This window comes from Fusarium subglutinans, assembly GCF_013396075.1.
Source record: "Fusarium subglutinans strain NRRL 66333 chromosome Unknown NRRL66333_c0000058, whole genome shotgun sequence".
Lineage (NCBI taxonomy): Eukaryota > Fungi > Ascomycota > Sordariomycetes > Hypocreales > Nectriaceae > Fusarium > Fusarium subglutinans.
In genome coordinates this window covers 46,511-64,268 of record NW_023502121.1, presented here as the reverse complement: position 1 = coordinate 64,268, position 17,758 = coordinate 46,511, and the positions used below count along the sequence as shown (strand labels likewise).

The 17,758-nt window shown below is 48.7% G+C and overlaps 4 protein-coding genes across 4 annotated transcripts; all 4 read left to right on the top strand.

Moving 5' to 3' along the window:
* Nucleotides 1-329: 329 nt before the first annotated feature.
* Nucleotides 330-2,255, top strand: FSUBG_5717 (2 3-bisphosphoglycerate-independent phosphoglycerate mutase; the record flags this gene model as incomplete). Its single annotated transcript, XM_036683843.1, has 4 exons — nucleotides 330-360; nucleotides 597-949; nucleotides 1,008-1,389; nucleotides 1,444-2,255. 4 exons carry the CDS (start codon nucleotides 330-332, stop codon nucleotides 2,253-2,255), a joined length of 1,578 nt encoding a protein of 525 aa, XP_036538706.1.
* Nucleotides 2,256-8,142: 5,887 nt separating this feature from the next.
* FSUBG_5716 (period clock FRQ) lies at nucleotides 8,143-11,177 on the top strand (the record flags this gene model as incomplete). The annotated part of the gene is made up of 2 exons (XM_036683842.1): nucleotides 8,143-8,449; nucleotides 8,503-11,177. The coding sequence occupies 2 exons, from the start codon at nucleotides 8,143-8,145 to the stop codon at nucleotides 11,175-11,177; spliced, it is 2,982 nt and encodes a 993-aa protein (XP_036538705.1).
* Nucleotides 11,178-12,029: 852 nt separating this feature from the next.
* FSUBG_5715 (prenylcysteine oxidase farnesylcysteine lyase) lies at nucleotides 12,030-13,789 on the top strand (the record flags this gene model as incomplete). The annotated part of the gene is made up of 4 exons (XM_036683841.1): nucleotides 12,030-12,090; nucleotides 12,140-12,660; nucleotides 12,709-12,804; nucleotides 12,854-13,789. 4 exons carry the CDS (start codon nucleotides 12,030-12,032, stop codon nucleotides 13,787-13,789), a joined length of 1,614 nt encoding a protein of 537 aa, XP_036538704.1.
* Nucleotides 13,790-14,837: 1,048 nt separating this feature from the next.
* On the top strand, nucleotides 14,838-17,439 carry FSUBG_5714 (vacuolar import and degradation 27; the record flags this gene model as incomplete). The annotated part of the gene is made up of 2 exons (XM_036683840.1): nucleotides 14,838-14,856; nucleotides 15,035-17,439. 2 exons carry the CDS (start codon nucleotides 14,838-14,840, stop codon nucleotides 17,437-17,439), a joined length of 2,424 nt encoding a protein of 807 aa, XP_036538703.1.
* Between the last annotated feature and the right edge of the window lie 319 nt (nucleotides 17,440-17,758).

Below are 17,758 nucleotides of genomic sequence, written 5' to 3'. Positions count from 1 at the left end.
ACTCATCATTACACGTTAGAAACTGTGCCTTTATGCATACTACGCACAGTGTGCATACAAATCATGGCTGGTGAGTGACATGACATAAACCCCCACTACTACAACGTGTTTCCCTGCAAAATCATCTGTCGTGTCTGGGCCCATCAAATCACGCATCATTTCTTTTACTCAAGACAGGCCCGAGTTACTCTCCGTCTTATCCTTATCTTCCTAGAGCCTCTTCTTTATACCTCGTTTACTTCTTTCTCATTTTCCCTGGTCCTCTTCTTCTTTCTTCTCATTGCTTCAGTGCAAGAAAGAAAAAAAAGAAACAACAAACAGTAGTCATCATGTCCAAGACTGATCAAAAAGCTTGCCTCAGTACGTCGTCATGCCCCGCCCCCTCCAAATTCCAACAAAACCATCTTCATGCCCCGCGATCGCGATAGCAACAACGCTGCAATGGCTCATTATCCTGAGCAGCGTTTGAAGACAACTACTTCTGTCGCTCAGGAATCACCAATTGTCTGGCGACCAGATTGGATTGTTACATCATGTTTTGTCCTCGTATATTTGGAATTCGCCTGGCTAATCATGTTGTTTTTGCATTCTTATAGTCGTCATTGACGGTTGGGGCATTCCCTCTGCCGACAGCCCCAAGGACGGCGATGCCATCACCAACGCCAAGACCCCCGTCATGGACGCTCTCTACAAGGACTCCAAGGGCTACACTGAGCTCGAGGCCTCATCGCTGGCGGTGGGACTTCCCGAGGGTCTCATGGGTAACTCTGAGGTTGGACACTTGAATATTGGTGCTGGTCGCGTTGTATGGCAGGATGTTGTCCGAATCGACCAGACCATCAAGAACGGCGAGCTGGGCCAGAATGATGTTATCAAGAAGACTTTCCAGAGTGCTGCTGCTGGAAACGGCCGGCTCCACCTCTGCGGTCTTGTCTCCCACGGTGGTGTGGTAAGTCATATCATATACAGTTCCTTCTTCCCACTATCAGTCACTTACACGAGAGCAGCACGCCAAGCAAACCCACCTCTACGCCCTCCTCAAGGCTGCCAAGGAGTATGGCGTGCCCAAGGTCTTCATCCACTTCTTTGGTGATGGCCGTGACACCGACCCCAAGTCTGGCGCCGGCTATATGCAGGAACTTGTCGATACCGCCAAGGAGATTGGCATCGGTGAGATCGGTACCGTTGTTGGCCGATACTTCGCCATGGACCGCGATAAGCGTTGGGACCGCCTCGAGATCGCCCTTAAGGGTCTCATCCTTGGTGAGGGTGAAGCCTCTGAGGATCCCGTTGCTGCCGTCAAGGCTCGATATGAGCGCGGTGGTGACCTTGATAGGGATGAGTTCCTTACTCCCATCATTGTTGGTGGCGATGAGCGCCGCATCAAGGGTAAGTCAGTTTCAAATAGTTGCGTTTCAAACACAACCCCTAACAGCAGCATAGATGACGATACCGTTTTCTTCTTCAACTATCGATCCGACCGTGTCCGCCAAATCACCCAGCTTCTCGGTGATGTTGATCGGTCTCCTCTTCCCGACTTCAAGTACCCCAAGATCAAGCCCCTTGTCACCATGACTCAGTACAAGGGTGACTACCCCTTTGAGGTTGCTTTCCGACCCCAGCATATGGGTAACGTCCTCGCCGAGTGGTTGGGCAAGCAGAACGTTGAGCAGGTCCACATTGCTGAGACTGAGAAGTATGCTCACGTCACCTTTTTCTTCAATGGTGGTGTTGAGAAGGTCTTCCCTCTCGAAACCCGTGATCAGTCCCAGGATCTCGTCCCCTCCAACAAGTCCGTCGCTACCTACGATCTGGCACCTGAGATGTCTGCCGATGGTGTCGCCGACCAAGTTGTCAAGCGCCTGGGTGAGCAGAAATTTCCCTTCGTCATGAACAACTTTGCCCCTCCTGACATGGTTGGCCATACTGGTGTCTATGACGCTGCCGTCATCGGCTGTGAGGCCACCGACAAGGCCATTGGCAAGATTCTCGAGGGCTGTAAGAAGGAGGGCTACGTCCTCTTCATCACAGCCGATCACGGCAACGCTGAGGAAATGAAATTCCCTGACGGCAAGCCCAAGACTAGCCATACCACAAACAAGGTACCCCTCCTTATGGCCAATTACCCCGAGGGCTGGAGCCTCAAGAAGACCGACGAGGGTGTCCTCGGTGATGTTGCCCCTACCGTGCTTGCTGCCATGGGTCTGCCTCAACCCGAGGAGATGACTGGCAAGTCTCTTCTCCAAAAAGCTTGATGTTTATGATGATGGTGAGAGCACGTATCTAAAATAAGAATCCCTCGGGATGGTGTAGCAGTAGTGGATGTGGCATTAGCGATTTGTGGGCTGTTGGTTATTGTTGCGCGTGAGTCGATGCAATGACTCTGGAGTTGAGGGCGGAAGCGTTAGAAGTTATGCTCGGTTGCATAGACATAGAGTTGTAATCCTAAAATAGTACAACGGCCAGTAATAGAGACGAACAACATTGCCTCTCGGTTTTTTTTTGTTTTTCTTTTGCCTGCATTGGTACAAATATCTTAAGGAATTGGTGCACTCTGAGGTCGTCGATGAAACGATTGCTAATACCAGTTTCTGAAGGGAGACCAAGGCACCGATGAGTAGATCCTATCAGTGAATCCCTTCTGCTCATTTCCTGTACCTAAACTGTACATGGAAAGCAACATTGAGGCACTTACAACAACCAGTCCACCCTATATTGAGTACCTAGTAAACTTCCACAAAGACAATTCTAGCTACATCTCTTCTATACATGAAGTTCGGTGTGTGATATAGAAATTGAGATCAGAAATCAACAATGCCCTTTCCTGACAACTGAACATCCCATATCAGCTACACAAAAATTTCCCATGATATCGGATAGTGGATTGACAGTATGAGTATTATACGAATGCATTTCTTGTGTCAAATCATGATGGAATAACAAAACCCGAACTAACTCTAAATCGTTCGAAATTGGCGACAGGGGAAAGGGGTTGAAAAAGAAACAAAAACTGAAGGCATCGTAAAAGCACTAGATCTTCACCGCTATATCATGTCGTGTAGATACGATTGACTTAGCCCAAGACCGATATGAGCGAGACATACCATTGCTTGCTCCAAGCATTTAGGATGGCAACATCAAGCCGAATCAGTTGTATGTAGTTCACCCGTAAGAAGGAGCAGGGAGAGGCTGTTACAAGTCCCTGTGAAGCTGATGCGAGAACCAAAACCAGCGAACCATAGTCTGTGATGAATACTGGACCAGGGTCTTTAGGGTCGAGTTTTGAGATAATACCAGACTTTCTCAGGTTGGATGAGTGAAGGGAGCAGGAGCTGTGTCGTTGGGTTATTAGAAGCATATCAACTGCAGCATTCTCATAATACCATGGAGGCTCAACTTACACCAAAAGCTGTTTAGCCAATGATGTGCGCGTTCAAGTCTGGTGCCACGCACCAAAGGGTTAGATCATCTCCCGCATCCTGAGCGATCGGAATCCACAGTGCTATAGATCTGTGCAACCTCACGAGCCACATGCTCTTTTCTAAGCAGTCACTTCGTCTCAATTCGACGATCGCCCAGGGGTTATGTGTGGCTTCAAACAGTAGATATCTGCCAGGGACGCTCGAACAGCATCCTTAAAACATCCTAGTGGTCAAGGGACACCGGAGGTCCCGCTCCGGCGGCCAAGGGTCCCTCGAAAGGGCGAGTTAGCTCACGCATCTAGTTTAATGCGGGAGCCAAGAGAGGAAGGGTCCAGCTGTGCTTTGCTATCTTGTTGGTGTACGTACCAATTCTGGTGACGATCGTGGGGGAATGGTAAGGTCCCGAAGATCGAGCGGAAATAAGCAACATCCACAGAGTCGAGACCTTCGACCGAATGCTAGGTTTGACCTATCGCAAGCGGTGAATAGTCAAAGAAGCAGAAACACATGTGCCTTGCCTCTCAACCGCAGTGGCTCGTGCATACGTATAACATGAAGACGCAAGACGTGAGAAACTAACTGATTGTGACGACGGCCGCACTTGTGATACAACAATCTATGATTAAGCTTCTGTGCTGTGCGCTGTAAAGAAACTGGTCCATACTGCAAAGGCTAGTCATGGAGACGAACACGGAAGCTCATCGATTCGTTGTAAGTGGCCAGGATGTTGCACAGATCGCGTGTACATCTGTAATGCCTAGAGATCAAACACATGGGCCGTCCCGATAGATCTTGAAAGTTACCAGGGGGGCTAGGATGTTTGTGCCTCGCCACGATGGTGTAAAGTAAGGGTTTCATGATCTTTCGATTGTACAATGCATAGTGTGATAAACCTTGGATAAGACAAGATCCCAAGTACAACAATCAAGATCTGCTTTTCATCTCACAATCCTTCCTTCGTACCGGAGGGCCACGACATTTCGCCTACAGCTTCGTCTCTGATGATGGTCTCGAACGAATTCACCATTCATCATCGATTCTAGAAGGGGGCGATGCTGACGATGAACGGGCGATCAACATGGAGATTGTTCAAATCCCCATCATCTGGAAGATCGCGTTTTGGCATAAGGAGTGAGTCAAACCTCCAATAAAGAGGGTACCTCTAGATTTCTCTTTGAGGGCGTTGATCGACACTTGTGCAAGAAATCAACCCCCTCAAACGAAACAAGGGATTGTGTAGTCGATGGACTCAAGCCATCTTTGCCTAAGTCTGTCCGCGATCCAGCTGCACGAAGGGTCGTCCCGTGGAGCTCGATCCAAGCTACAACTGCGCTTCCTCGAGATCGAGAAAAATTGACGCGCCAATCTACCCAATCAGAACGTGTTCAGTCGCTTATATCCGAAAGAGATGTGGCAATGCGCGACAGAGGTGTATTGCCACTCGAGACAGGAATTTTTGCAGGCTTTGAGAATTCGATTCGCATCTCAAAGTTTGCCATATCCTATTGCCACGGAGAATCGGCTTTGAGATGTGCATCTAATCGGAGATACGTTTGGTGTTGTAGGAACCTGCCCCTGTCCATCAAGAACACCATGAACTTGGGAGCGGACAGAGAATCGTCCCGATTGGATGGTTGACATTGCTGTCAGTCTCGTGACTTTCTTCAGAAAACCCGTTAGAAACCTCGAAAGCATGGCATTAATTACTGCCACAATATTCTGGTTTCTATCCGTTACTTACTACGTAGGTTTTGGGCGATAACAAGGAATCGAGATTTCTGTCTGTAGAAACCATTCGAAATGTTCTAAGCGCTTAGGGGACTTGACCTTGCGAGGACCCTGGATTTCCTCACTCGGATGACGGACCGACGTCACATGGCAAATGATCTGCAATCCAGAGCCTCAGTTGGGTAGTCAATGACATGTCTCTAGGGGTTTTGGCTGGACTATCGTATCATATCGCACGCCGGAAAAGGCCACACAATCTCTACCTTACTCTGAGCATGTTAGCTTGCTGTAAACTGTAACAGGGAAGTACTATGCAGTGGCATCACGAAGCTGAATATCAAAAACTTGGAAAGGGTCTTGGGACGTGCATGGGTTTGTCAGGGATTAGGTACGCGTGGTCTCCAGCCAGAAACACGGTTAGTCCGGTTCCCCGGTGAATTGTGTCAGGATATCCGATATCCCACACATCAAAAGAGGGTATCGTGAGATGATAAGGTGAGCAAGTGCAATATACTTGCTCAGAAAAGCAAGGAAACTGAAAAATGGCAGCAAAAAATGGCGTTTGCAGATGGTTGCCGTGTGTTTGTGTTTGGATGATTGGAGATCATTTTCCTGGCAGAGCTGAGTTTCGGGTATAGAGTGGGCATCTAGCAACCACCACAGCCCATTTCCTTGACTCGGACTGTGTTGGGGTTCAGATCCGCCGGCTCTTCTGGTGGTGCCTTGAGCAGAACAATGGTGCCATTTATAAATCGAAGTCAATAAGAGACCAGGGGAGCTAACACGTATCCAAGAGACTGAAGCTATCTGGGAGACAGCATGTGAGTTGATAGTCAGTTCGGTAAATGAAAAGCATCCGGCAAATGCACAACGTGCCAGGTTCGATTTAGCACTCGGCGGGAGTCTGGAAACCTCCAAACCAAATTGTCTTGGTCAAACCTGGACCGATGACAGACAAAAATCAAGATCATCAGCCAACTTTGACACAGAGGGTGAAAGAAAACAGGGCAACTCGCTTATTGAGAAATGTGGAAGACACTGGGCCTCACTTTTCTTTCATTCAGCAAACTGATTCGTCATTGGTCAATATATGCTCTTTTAGCCCCCGCAACCAGACAAAGCCGGGGCGTAAGCGAGAAGGCGACGGAGGTGACAAGTCAAAGGGGTGTGATCATAACAAGATTCAACAACCACCCTGAAATCCTGCCCTGATATGAACCTGGTCTCTAATGGGTCAGGTTGGCGTGGCCACTGAAAAAAAAGGGGTTAACTAATTAAAGATCCACACCACCAAAGTGGTGCCCCGAGACGCTAGTTGAGCCCGTTAGAGGAGGTCTAGGAGGTCCCTGCTTTTGGTGGTTTCTGGGCCCGATGGTCTCTGATCTCTATGCTTCTCCAACGACCTGGAAATCGGAGCAATGAGGGCTCGATCTACCATTCTAGCTCTTGCATCCTCGTCCCAACCTGGCATCCTCGCTCAACCCAACCTTTCCCCCTCGCCGCCTTCGCTGTATGTACTGCTCGTGAATGGGTGCCGCCGCCTCGCCCCGGCACTCGGCTGCCCTGGCGGGTGCGCATGGATAGTACCTCACTGTCTCTACTGCACCGGGAGTGAATGACAAAACTCTTCTATCTGAATGCCCTCTTCCAACTGCCCACTACCACACTATCTAGAATTTGCCCCCCAGACTCGCCATTGATCTTCAGCCTTTAATAAGATTCCTCCTGTTAAGTATCCTTCCAGGACAGATTTCCCAGCTTGTGGCTTGTTTATTACTCTTGTTGTTTCTTGAACTTAACTCCTGAGCTCTTCAGGCTCAGCTTGGACTCCTCACCAATCCCTATCCCGTCCACTCGCCCAGACCTTCTCTGCCCCCTCAGCTCTGTGGAACGGTAGTAAGCAGTCGCTTCTCCTAATTCCAGCGTCTTCACACCCATCGACTTCAGTGCCACCTTGGTGCCACCCTGGTCTACTCATATATCGACCGTTGGAATACTGACTCCACTGCTTGCTCTCTCTTCTTTCCAACACATTCCAGCCCATGAAGCTGTAATATCTTTGTTATTTCTGTACCGCATAGGCTTTCTGTCTTCACTTCACGACACTCGAAGAGGCAGCTTTTTACTTGACCGGCATTCCGTATCAAGACCTCACACGAACGCGCCTTCGAGCCACCGACTTTAGTAACTCGCACAACGATCTCAATTCACAATCAAGCAGCAAACTACAGGAAGTACTAAATCACAAAGTGTTGCATATTGCAAACCTGTTCCGAACCATATTGGGGCACCGATTGGCACATCGAACGATTTCTTCACGGTAGCGAATAAGTCAAGCTTCGAAGAGCTTCCTCGTTCGACCAAAGATCATCACCAGCGCTGAACGACTGCGACTCTTTTTGGTGGATGCAACCTTTGTTTGTGGCTCGGCTTGACTGTGGAGATACGTTCTGATTCGCGCCAACTCAATACCACCCACGCACATACAGCGACGCTTTTTGGAAAACCATCAATCAACGTCTTGTGGAATCGGAGAATTCTTGGGGATTTGGCAGAGCGATATCTAAGAAGGCTCCAATTGCCTTAAAGTGGTTTCTGGAAACGGTGAGTGTCCTAGAAACATCCGGTATTTTCCCCTCGTGAGACAGTGGTAACCCGCGTCTCATCATCTTTCGTCATTTGGCGATGAAGCCTCGATCGATCGATCGGTCCTTGCTCCGCAGCCAATAGGAGCTCGTCTCTGTCGTCCGCGAGAATCTTCATTGCTCATACCCTCCATCATCCCGCTGCTTCGTAAACCTATGGATTGTGCTAATAATTCCCCTGACGCTCAGGCTCTCATCCTATTGCAAGGTGCTTCCAGGCCCTACGTCACGGATCGTCGGACCCTTAGGTCTATACCAGGACCCTTCTCGGCGACTATTTGTCACGATATGCTTGCTGCTTCATAGTTCTGGAAATGCTAAACCATCCATCAATTTTATGAAAGACAATGCCACTTAACGAAACCACCTCCCACGGAACGCAACCTCCGCCGTCTTCGTCCAAGACTGGCCATCCCCTCCCTCGGCGCACCTCTCCCGCGAATTCTGTCACACTGCGCCATCACCGACTAGCACAAGATGCATCGATCAACGCCGGCCAGGGCTCAGGACCCGCTATCAAGCCGACCAAGACAGGATCACCTCGACGAAACTCATCGGGCGATAGTCATGAGACGGGCCAGAGCGATCCCAACACATGGTTTGACCAGTCAAATCAGAACCCAACGGCAACTTTCGACACCAACGTTATGGAAGGTAAGAACCATTGTTACAAATTGAATTGTGTAGGAAACTGATTGGGATGGTAGTTGACCCCCCTTTCTTTCAAAAAGAGTCCGATTCTTCGAATGAAGAGAAGATGTACTACAATCACCAACTCGCCCCCCCAAAGCTCACCGCGGCACACAGCAGCAGCGCAGACGATTACAGAAGTGTCATCGATGATCTTACGGTAGAGATACAGAAGCTGAGGGAAGAGCTTAAGCGATATAAGAACACTGGTCCCGATATGCTTCGAAAAGAGAAGCTCTTCGAGATCAAGGTTCATGGACTACCGAAAAAGAAGAAGAGAGAGTTGGAGGCGACACTCCGAGATTTCGCTGCAAGTCTTGAGGGGTCTCCCAACACGTCGTCAACACAAAAAAAGAAGTCTCGACACGCTACTCGCGAAAATATGTATTCTGGATCTGGATCAAAACATGCCTCGTCTTCCTCAGGGTCAAATTTTCGCCCAGCTGACTCTGCATACGCCTCTATGTCAACCGGCGCCAACTCGGGTATGTCTTTGAGTCGGCCTAGCATGGGTTCCCAGGCTAGGTCGTCTGAGGCGGTTGAAAGTTACCTCCGTGATATCCCTGAAGGGTTATACCCGAGACATATGATTATGACGGAGAAGGAGAGAAAGAAGCTTGTTGTTCGCCGACTTGAACAATTATTCACAGGAAAGATTGGCGGGCGTCATGTGGTGAAAAAGCAGCCCGTGTTGCCTAGTGGAAGTTCTGCAGCTCTAGCACCAGTTGTCGCCGAGACACAGCCCACTGTCTCAAACACGTCAAATTCTATCCACGAACCGCCAGCTTTACAGACCAGCGGTAAAGAGCCCACGAGAGAAGCTCGAATTCTTCCCGTTGAGCAGCAATCTGGTCACTCTGGTAAAAAGAGTCGATCTGCTGACAATGCATCTGCCTCCAATTCCAACGGCGACAATACCGAGTCCGGTGGCAATGGCAATGGCAACAGTACAGGGTCAGGCGCAAACACTACTCCTCCTATGACGACCTTGCCCGAGCAACGGCCCACACGGCCTCGTGATTTGGACCCTGACCGTACTCAGGTTCCAGCTGAGAACATGGACTATATTCGCCATCTGGGCCTGGTACCTCCGGAGCTGCTAGCCGAACAACATAGCCAGGATGTGCACCCCGATGCTGAGGGATGGGTTTATCTGAATTTGTTATGCAATTTGGCTCAACTCCATATGATCAACGTGACCCCCGACTTTGTCCGCTCAGCTGTTTCAGGAATAAGCACCAAATTTCAGCTGTCGCCTGATGGCCGAAAGATTCGATGGCGAGGTGGAACAGAGGGAACAAGATTCAGCAGTGACAGCTCTGGATATAATTCTCAAAAGAGTCCATCTACAGACGACACTGAGGATGGCATGGAGAACAAGCGCAAGCGTCAAAAAACTGGGCGTTCCACAGGGGACGAGTTCCAGTCTGGAAGCTCAAGCAAGAATGGCTTGAAGTTTGACCCACAGCTTTGTGCTCCATCCGAAAGTTTCCATTACAAGCCCTTGTTCGCTCAGCAGGATTCATCGGGTGGCCAGACTTCACTCGATGAAACCGTTTCTTCTTTTGGTCCTCCAGAGGAAAGTAATATTGGCGAATCGAGATGGGGGCTGAGTGGCTCAGGAGCCTCCAGCCGCAGGAAGCGCCGCCATGATGGTGCCATTATCTACTATAGCGGTGCTCCATTTTGCACGGATCTGTCTGGAGATCCCGGAGATATGTCGCCAACGACGCAGATGCGCGCTGCTGGTCAGACTCAGACAGATCAAGATAGTTTCAAGGTCCCCCCATCACCTCTCCGACGAACAGATTCTGGTTCTTTCATCAACTATCGGCCGTTGACTGATCGTGGGCTCTTGGCCAGTCAGCAAAGTACAGCGATGGATGTCGATAGTGAAGATCCACCCAGCTTGACAGATGATGCCGACGATTTGAGCGAGGTTGATCTGGACTTTACGTGGTCTGATAATGCACAGTACATGCAGCACTTCCCCCTTGAGCCTTGTGGCTTAGGAGGAGTTTTACCCGAAGACCATTTTATGGTTGTTGTTTCTACCAAGCGACCTAAGCAAGACGATTTGTCTACGTTACCTCAAGTTGGTGGTAGAATGTTTAGTGAAAACACGGATGCTATCATTCGGCGACGGGCGACTATGTCAACGTCTTCACCAGACTTGGGGGTTTTAAAATCGCTTCCTACTACGCGCTCTCCTATTGAGATCGAATACATGTCAGGCCGTATCAAGCGGCTGACACCAGTTTCGCTGCCTCCCCCTGCAATCTTCTTTCCGCCGTTCAGCCCTACCGAGTCTACAGCCGATGGCGATTATGATGATTCAGACGATGTCGACATGTCTTCGTCCTTACGAGATCTTGTTGGCCAACGAACAGTGCAACGCCGTTCAGATGGATATCCTGATGGTGTTGATCTTAGCAGTGGCGACGAAGAAGGTGATGAACCTGATGATTCGCCGAATCAGAATATTTACGACATCAATCGAGACCCCAAGGCATTGCCAAATCGGCCCCGACAAGCCACACGCCGTACCAGTAGCGCTGCTGCGGCTGCTGGCACTGCTCGGGGCGCAAGCAAGAGTAATAGCGCCAACCCGGCGCTTTCACATGATGAGAGTTCTGTTGATACTGCTGGAGCGATCGAAAGTGGTTACAGCAGTAGCGAGGAAAGCGCTTAATCTTCACCTATTACTTCAGCCTACTTATTACACATTTCATATTTCACAATTTGATTAGGGGTTACGGATATCACGAATATGGAAGGCCAAAAAAGATTTCTTGTACAGTCTTGTGTGACCTTCTTGACCTTCAGTTTCTGTTTTCAAGGGAAGGTTGCATTATTTTGCATTTAGCTTGGCGTTATGAGGACGGATAATGATTCCCTGGGTAATCTTTGTTACGAGATGAAGGATTGCGTAAGACGGCGTAGGCCTGGGTATGAAATATTGTCTAGATTTCACAAGGATGAATCACTAGGGAACTTAGTGGTACATTGAATCACCAAATTTATTGTTGAAACATTATTCTGTTGTCTTGGTGGCCGTTGCACGGTACTTATGAACGCTGATTGATTTTAACCAGATGTTGGTACTAGCACCGCGTATTGACTCATGAGCGATCCATCCATGACTTGCCAAAACCAGACTTCGAAACAATGTGATTGTTTGGGCTGCCAGCTTAATCAACCAACCCAAAACCGGTCCCCTTTCCTTTGTATAGGAGACTACACATCATACATACTGCTTATTTCCATGCGGATTTTTGGGCACATTGTTTATCTGTCTGGAGCCATGTGCGTCACGTGAATGGACGCTCGCGTCTCACTCGGGTCATCATTCGATTTCTCCCATCGGAATGCATGAGGCGACCTGGATTCTACACATTCATCTCATTCTCGTGAAATATGATGTATTTAAACAGCAAGCTACCTTTGGCTCTGCTCGGCGCCCTTGCAAGTGTCTTGTGTAGAGCAGAAGATGTTCACAACGTTGCCATCATTGGTTCGTACTTGATTTCGTTATTTTAGAGCCATGGTTAAAACACAAACCCCAAGTGCTACAGATGTATTCCCCCGCAATGCGCCGCAATGCGGTCAATCCCTAGGCATATCATAATTGGCATGTACTAACTTGGAGAATAGGGGCTGGAGCTGCTGGGTCGTCAGCAGCCTTCCATTTGTGGCAATATGCTATAGAAGAGGATATTGCTATTAATGTCACCATCTTTGAAAGGACGGATCGCATCGGGGGCCGTACATTGACAGTCCCTGCGTATAACGACCCTTCTATGCCCATCGAGCTCGGAGCGTCTATATTTGTTGGCGCCAATCATATTCTTGCCAACGCCAGTGAGCGCTACCATCTCACAGTGAGCGAGCCCCACCGTCTCGAGAAGGATGATATGACTGTCATATGGGATGGCTACGAGTTCGTCTTTCAGACGACCGAAGGGTCTTGGGCATGGTGGGATCTGGCCAAGATGTTCTGGAGATATGGGCTCGCACCCTACCGGTCTAAACAAATCGTGGATGCCATGGTCAAACATTTCCTCAAGTTATACGAAGCCCCTTACTTTCCCTTCAAGTCGCTCACTCAAAGAGCCGAACAGTTGGGATGGAATGAGATTACAAGTATAACAGGAGATCAGATGTTAAAGCGAAACGTAGGTTCAAACTACTCAATTGAGAACGGGTGATGGCTAACTGGACAGGAAATTGATCCTCGTTTCGCCCGTGAGATCTTACAGGTTGGCACACGTGTCAACTATGCTTCAAATCTAGCTCATATTCATGGTCTAGAGACTCTAGTGAGTGGATGATATGACCTCTTGCACGCTTCTTGCCTAACTACGATAGGTTTCGTTGGCAACCGACAACGCGATGTCTGTGGATAGCGGCAACTGGCGTATCTTTGAGCATATGGTAATAGAGAGCGGAGCTTCTATTTCTCGCAACACGACCGTGGCTTCAATCGAAAAAGTCCAAAAGAAATCGCGGTCATCTTCACCAGTGTATGTCATTACAACGAAAGATGCCAGCTCAAAGGACGGTGCTTCGAAAGAATATGATGTCGAGTTTGACAACGTCATCATCGCCAACCCCTGGCAGTTCAGTAACATAAAAGCTGGAGAGGGTGTTCTCGATCGCGAAATCGATGAAATCCCCTATACCAAACTGCACGTTACACTCTTTGCATCGCCATTGGAGCTTAGTCCCGAATTCTTTGGCTTGAAGGCCGGAAGCAAAGCGCCCGCTACTGTTTACACTACTCTTGGCGAAGACGAAGAACCAAGAAAAGGGGCCGAGGGAGTCGGTCGTACTGGCTTCTACTCTATTAGCACATTGAAATATCTTGTCAACCCTAGGACAGGTCAGAAAGAGCGTGTCTATAAGATCTTCTCGCCCACACCCATCACTGCCGATTTTCTCACACGTCTTTTGGGCACCGACATCCCAGACTCTGTGGTTTCTGGAAAGTTACAGGATGATGCAAACACTTCCAATCCTATCTCTTGGTATCACCCTCACTGGTTCAACTCTTACCCCGTTGAGCTCCCTCGTGTCACATTTGAGGACCCTATTATCGGCGACGGCGTATACTACACGTCTGGTATTGAGAGCTTCGTGTCATGTATGGAAACCAGTGCTTTGATGGGCAAGAATGTGGCCCGGTTAGCTGTCGATAAATTTGCTGGAATTTCTCGCCCGGAACCGCCTAATGAAGGGGAGGGATATGAATCCGATGACGGTGAGGAGGGAGGCATTCGTGCTCAGGCTGAAAGTGAACTTTGATCGAAGCAAGGATATATACATTCGCCTAATCATTGTTGGAGATCTTGTATATACCAGGATGAATTCATCATCTGAGGACAATTGTTGGGAGGCGCATACGGGAAATTTTATTAAACTATTGTTATACGATTGGTTATATTGAATCAAGATCTATGTCACTAGTATTACTGGCAGTTGAAGTAGCCAAGGTAATTAACATTGTCGTGGATCGTAGTTCAAGTATGTGTGTTTATGTGGTCATTTATGTGAAATAGCTCGATAATAAAGAATCTTGTTATTCTTAAGAACAAAACACGATGCCAGGGATAGCTAAATTCAAGGCCCGCTAAATTCATAGTGAGCATCCCTAGGTTTTTCTTTTTCTTTTTCGCATAGAATGGAGGTCTCGAGCTTTCTCTTTCCACCACCCCAAGCTCCTCCTAATCCTCCTCGACCTGAGGTGGGCTGTAAATATTGCCATATGTACCTTATCCCTGGTCCACTAGCCTCAGTGGCGCACGTCAGTTGTGGCAAACATCCAATGACCCCTCCTTCTTCACCCCTCCAACCCAGGTTTCTTCAAAGTACCTACACAAAAAAAAAAGGCGGGAGGCAGTCACGGCCTTTTTTTCATACAGTACTTCCTCCATGCTATGACGCACTCGTCCTCCTTGCACGCTCAAGCTTGATCCTGCCTAAGCTGTTGGTCCAGTCAATCCCGGCCGCTTTTGGTGCGATTTACATTTCCTTTTTGCTTTCACAAGACAACGCGGGAGCTGCCTACCGTACCTAAAGAAATACCTAAGGTGCTTGGCCTGTTTCTGCCTGTTACTGCTCTGGTGTCTTGCCACGGCATACCTTAGGTAGTAGCTTTTTTATTTGTTTGTCGTGCATCGTCGACTTTCACCTTCCTCCTTTTCCAATCTTCCATCCCAATCTTAGGGAAATACTCCCCACGACTTCCTGATTCGGCGCCAACAACAATAACATCAACCGTGCAAGTGTCGCATCACACACTTTCTCTCTATCTTTGTCCTATTCTTTCCTCTGTTGAAAGCCCAGGGTCAGCATGTTCGCCTTACGAGGAAGTAAGTAACTGCCCCGCATCATCCCTGCTCCCACATTACAACCAACATCTACATCTTGAGCATAAAGAGGAACAGCCTCGCTGCTTTGTGCCTTATCTCTCCCATCACTTCTGTGTCTCCCCTCTTTCGCTGCGCCGCTTTATTCTCGTGCAAGTCTGCTAACACTGACGTTCTCAAGTCGGCAAACTGATATTCGGTTCAAGCACGCAGGAGGCATTGATCGAGCTTCCACAGGGACAGCTCTACCTTGTTCGACCTTTATCTCCTAAGGGCTATTCCGAACTCATTTTTCGAGACTCGGCCATCCGCATTCGACGCACAAACCAGGAGTTCCAGTATCAGCTTGTTGTTCAACGCGTCTTTGAAGAAGGTGAGGCAGAGCTTCTTGCCGAAGAAGAGGGTGAAGAGGCCGAAATCGATGCCCTCGCATCTGAGAAGGACGAGAAGACCTTCCTACTCGACGAGGCTCTATCTTTCCGTTCCGAGATTCGCGACAGTGGTGACAAAGTTCTTGCTTGGAAGGATTTAAGCGGTGATACTGGTGACCTCTTCCAGTTCGTTTGCGACCCTTCTGTTACATCATCTCAGGTACAGCAGTTTGTGCAAGTTGCTCAGCAGTGCCAATACGAGCGCAAGTATCGCAAGCCGCATTCTACAGCAACAACCTCCGACCTTCAGCAGTTCGAATTCGAAGAAGAGGACCCTATACCGCCTGCTAGTCCCCTGCATAGCCCAACGTTGGCTCGATCTATCGAATCTGTCGACGATATGTTATCTAAGACCCAAGCAAATTCCGCTGCTAAGCGTGAGCCTGCCTTCGTGCCCGAACAGGAAATCGAAGCCCCGGTCCTGAGTGGTCCGGGCGCTAGCAACCCTCCCGAGGCTCTGGAGATATATGCCGCTGTTGTGGCTGAACTACATGTTTTTGACCCTCAGCCCGGTCATTTCGCTCTCGTTGATGATTCAGTTATCGCTCAAGTCTCAGAAGTTGGAAAATGGGAATACTGGCTCCAGGTTGAGTCGAACGATAAGGCGTATCTGGGTACTCCTGTCGTCGCTGACTTCAACCCTGTCTTTGATTTTGAATATCTCTCTTTCGTCTTCAATCATTTCAGTAGTGATGGAACTGCGCGATCATGGCTTCTCAGATTTAAAGATCAGCCCACCTTGGAAAAGTTTCAAGAAGCCATTATGCAAGCCATTTGGGAGAAACTGAACGAGACCAAGTGGACGAAGATGCAAGACAAAGAACGCGAATATGTTCTTGACGCATTTGGCGACCTAACTATGGAAGATGCGCCTTCCACGGAGGAAGAGGAGGAGGAGGAAGAAGAAGAAGAGCTAGAGGATGATCGCACCCAAGAGGAGGAGTACGACACAGATGAGGAGAACGATAGTAGCTTCCCCAAGAACGCTGATGGTGAGGTCAACTCGCAACTGGCTGTTGGTTACAAGCATGACCGCTCATTCGTCGTTCGCGGCTCCAAGATCGGTGTATTCAAACATACACCCAACAATCACCTCGAATTCTCCACGAACATTTCCAAAGTCACAACTCCTTCTGGCAAACTCATGAACCCGAAGAAAGTCATGCTGCACAGCGAGGATCGAGATCTCATCTTACAGAATGAGATTGATCCCAACAAGCTCTACCGTATGGACCTTGAGTATGGAAAGGTTGTGGATGAGTGGAACGTTCACGATGATATCCCTGTTGTCACATTTGCCCCCGAGAACAAGTTTGCGCAGATGACCTCTGAACAGACCTTCCTGGGTGTCTCAAACAACGCTCTTTATCGAATTGACCCACGTCTATCCGGCAACAAGCTTGTTGATGCCGACATGAAGCAATATGCCTCGAAGAACGACTTCTCTGCCCTCGCAACTACTGAAAAGGGCTACATCGCTGTTGCAAGTAATAAGGGTGATATTCGTCTCTTTGACCGGCTCGGCATCCGAGCCAAGACACAGCTTCCTGCACTTGGTGACCCCATCACTGGTATTGACGTTTCTGCCGATGGCCGGTGGATCTTGGGAACAACCAAGAACTACATCCTGCTTGTTGACGCTCAGCAGAAGTCTGGAAAGAACGAGGGTAAGCTTGGTTTCGAGAAGCCTTTCGCTGCCAATGACAAGCCGCATCCTCGACGACTCGCCCTTACCCCTGAGCATGTGGCCCAGTTCTACCACGAGACTGGAAAACCTGTTGATTTTACTCCTGCCAAATTCAATACTGGAGAGGGTGCAGAGGAGACAAGCATCATCACTGCAACTGGTCCCTACATCATCGAATGGAACCTGAAGCGCATCCTTCGGGGTATGAAGGCAGCTTATAAGATTAAGCGTTATGAAGAGGAGGTCAAGGCGGACGACTTCAAATACGGCTCGGACAAGAACGTCATTGTTGCTTTGCCCAACGAAGTAAACATGGTCGCAAAACAAAGCCTAAGGAAACCCACCCGCGAGAGCATCATCGGTAACGTTCGACTGAGTGATTCGCGTCGAGGTTCTGGACGCATCGGGACCCGAGACAGTGGCCGATACAAACTTGGAAAGGACGATATTGTCAACGCACCTTATTGAGTGAAAAAGACAGTCATTTACGTCATTACGGTCGATTCGGCAAATCAGGGTAGTACTTCGAAGTGTTAAGACTTCATGATGAGATCCGAGATGGAGTTTTGGTGGACTTTGGAATTTGTAATGTATGGGTTTCGTAACCTGTCTGCTCTCTTTTTGTTTAGATACCATCTGTTGATGCATTTGCATCGCAATCAATGCACTTTCATCTTCGGGCCTATGGTCGCTTACACTTGCCCACGGCATTGATATTTTAGGTCACCATGGGCGGAAATACAAAGAGTTCCATTGACTTTTTTACATATGCACACATGATTCAATG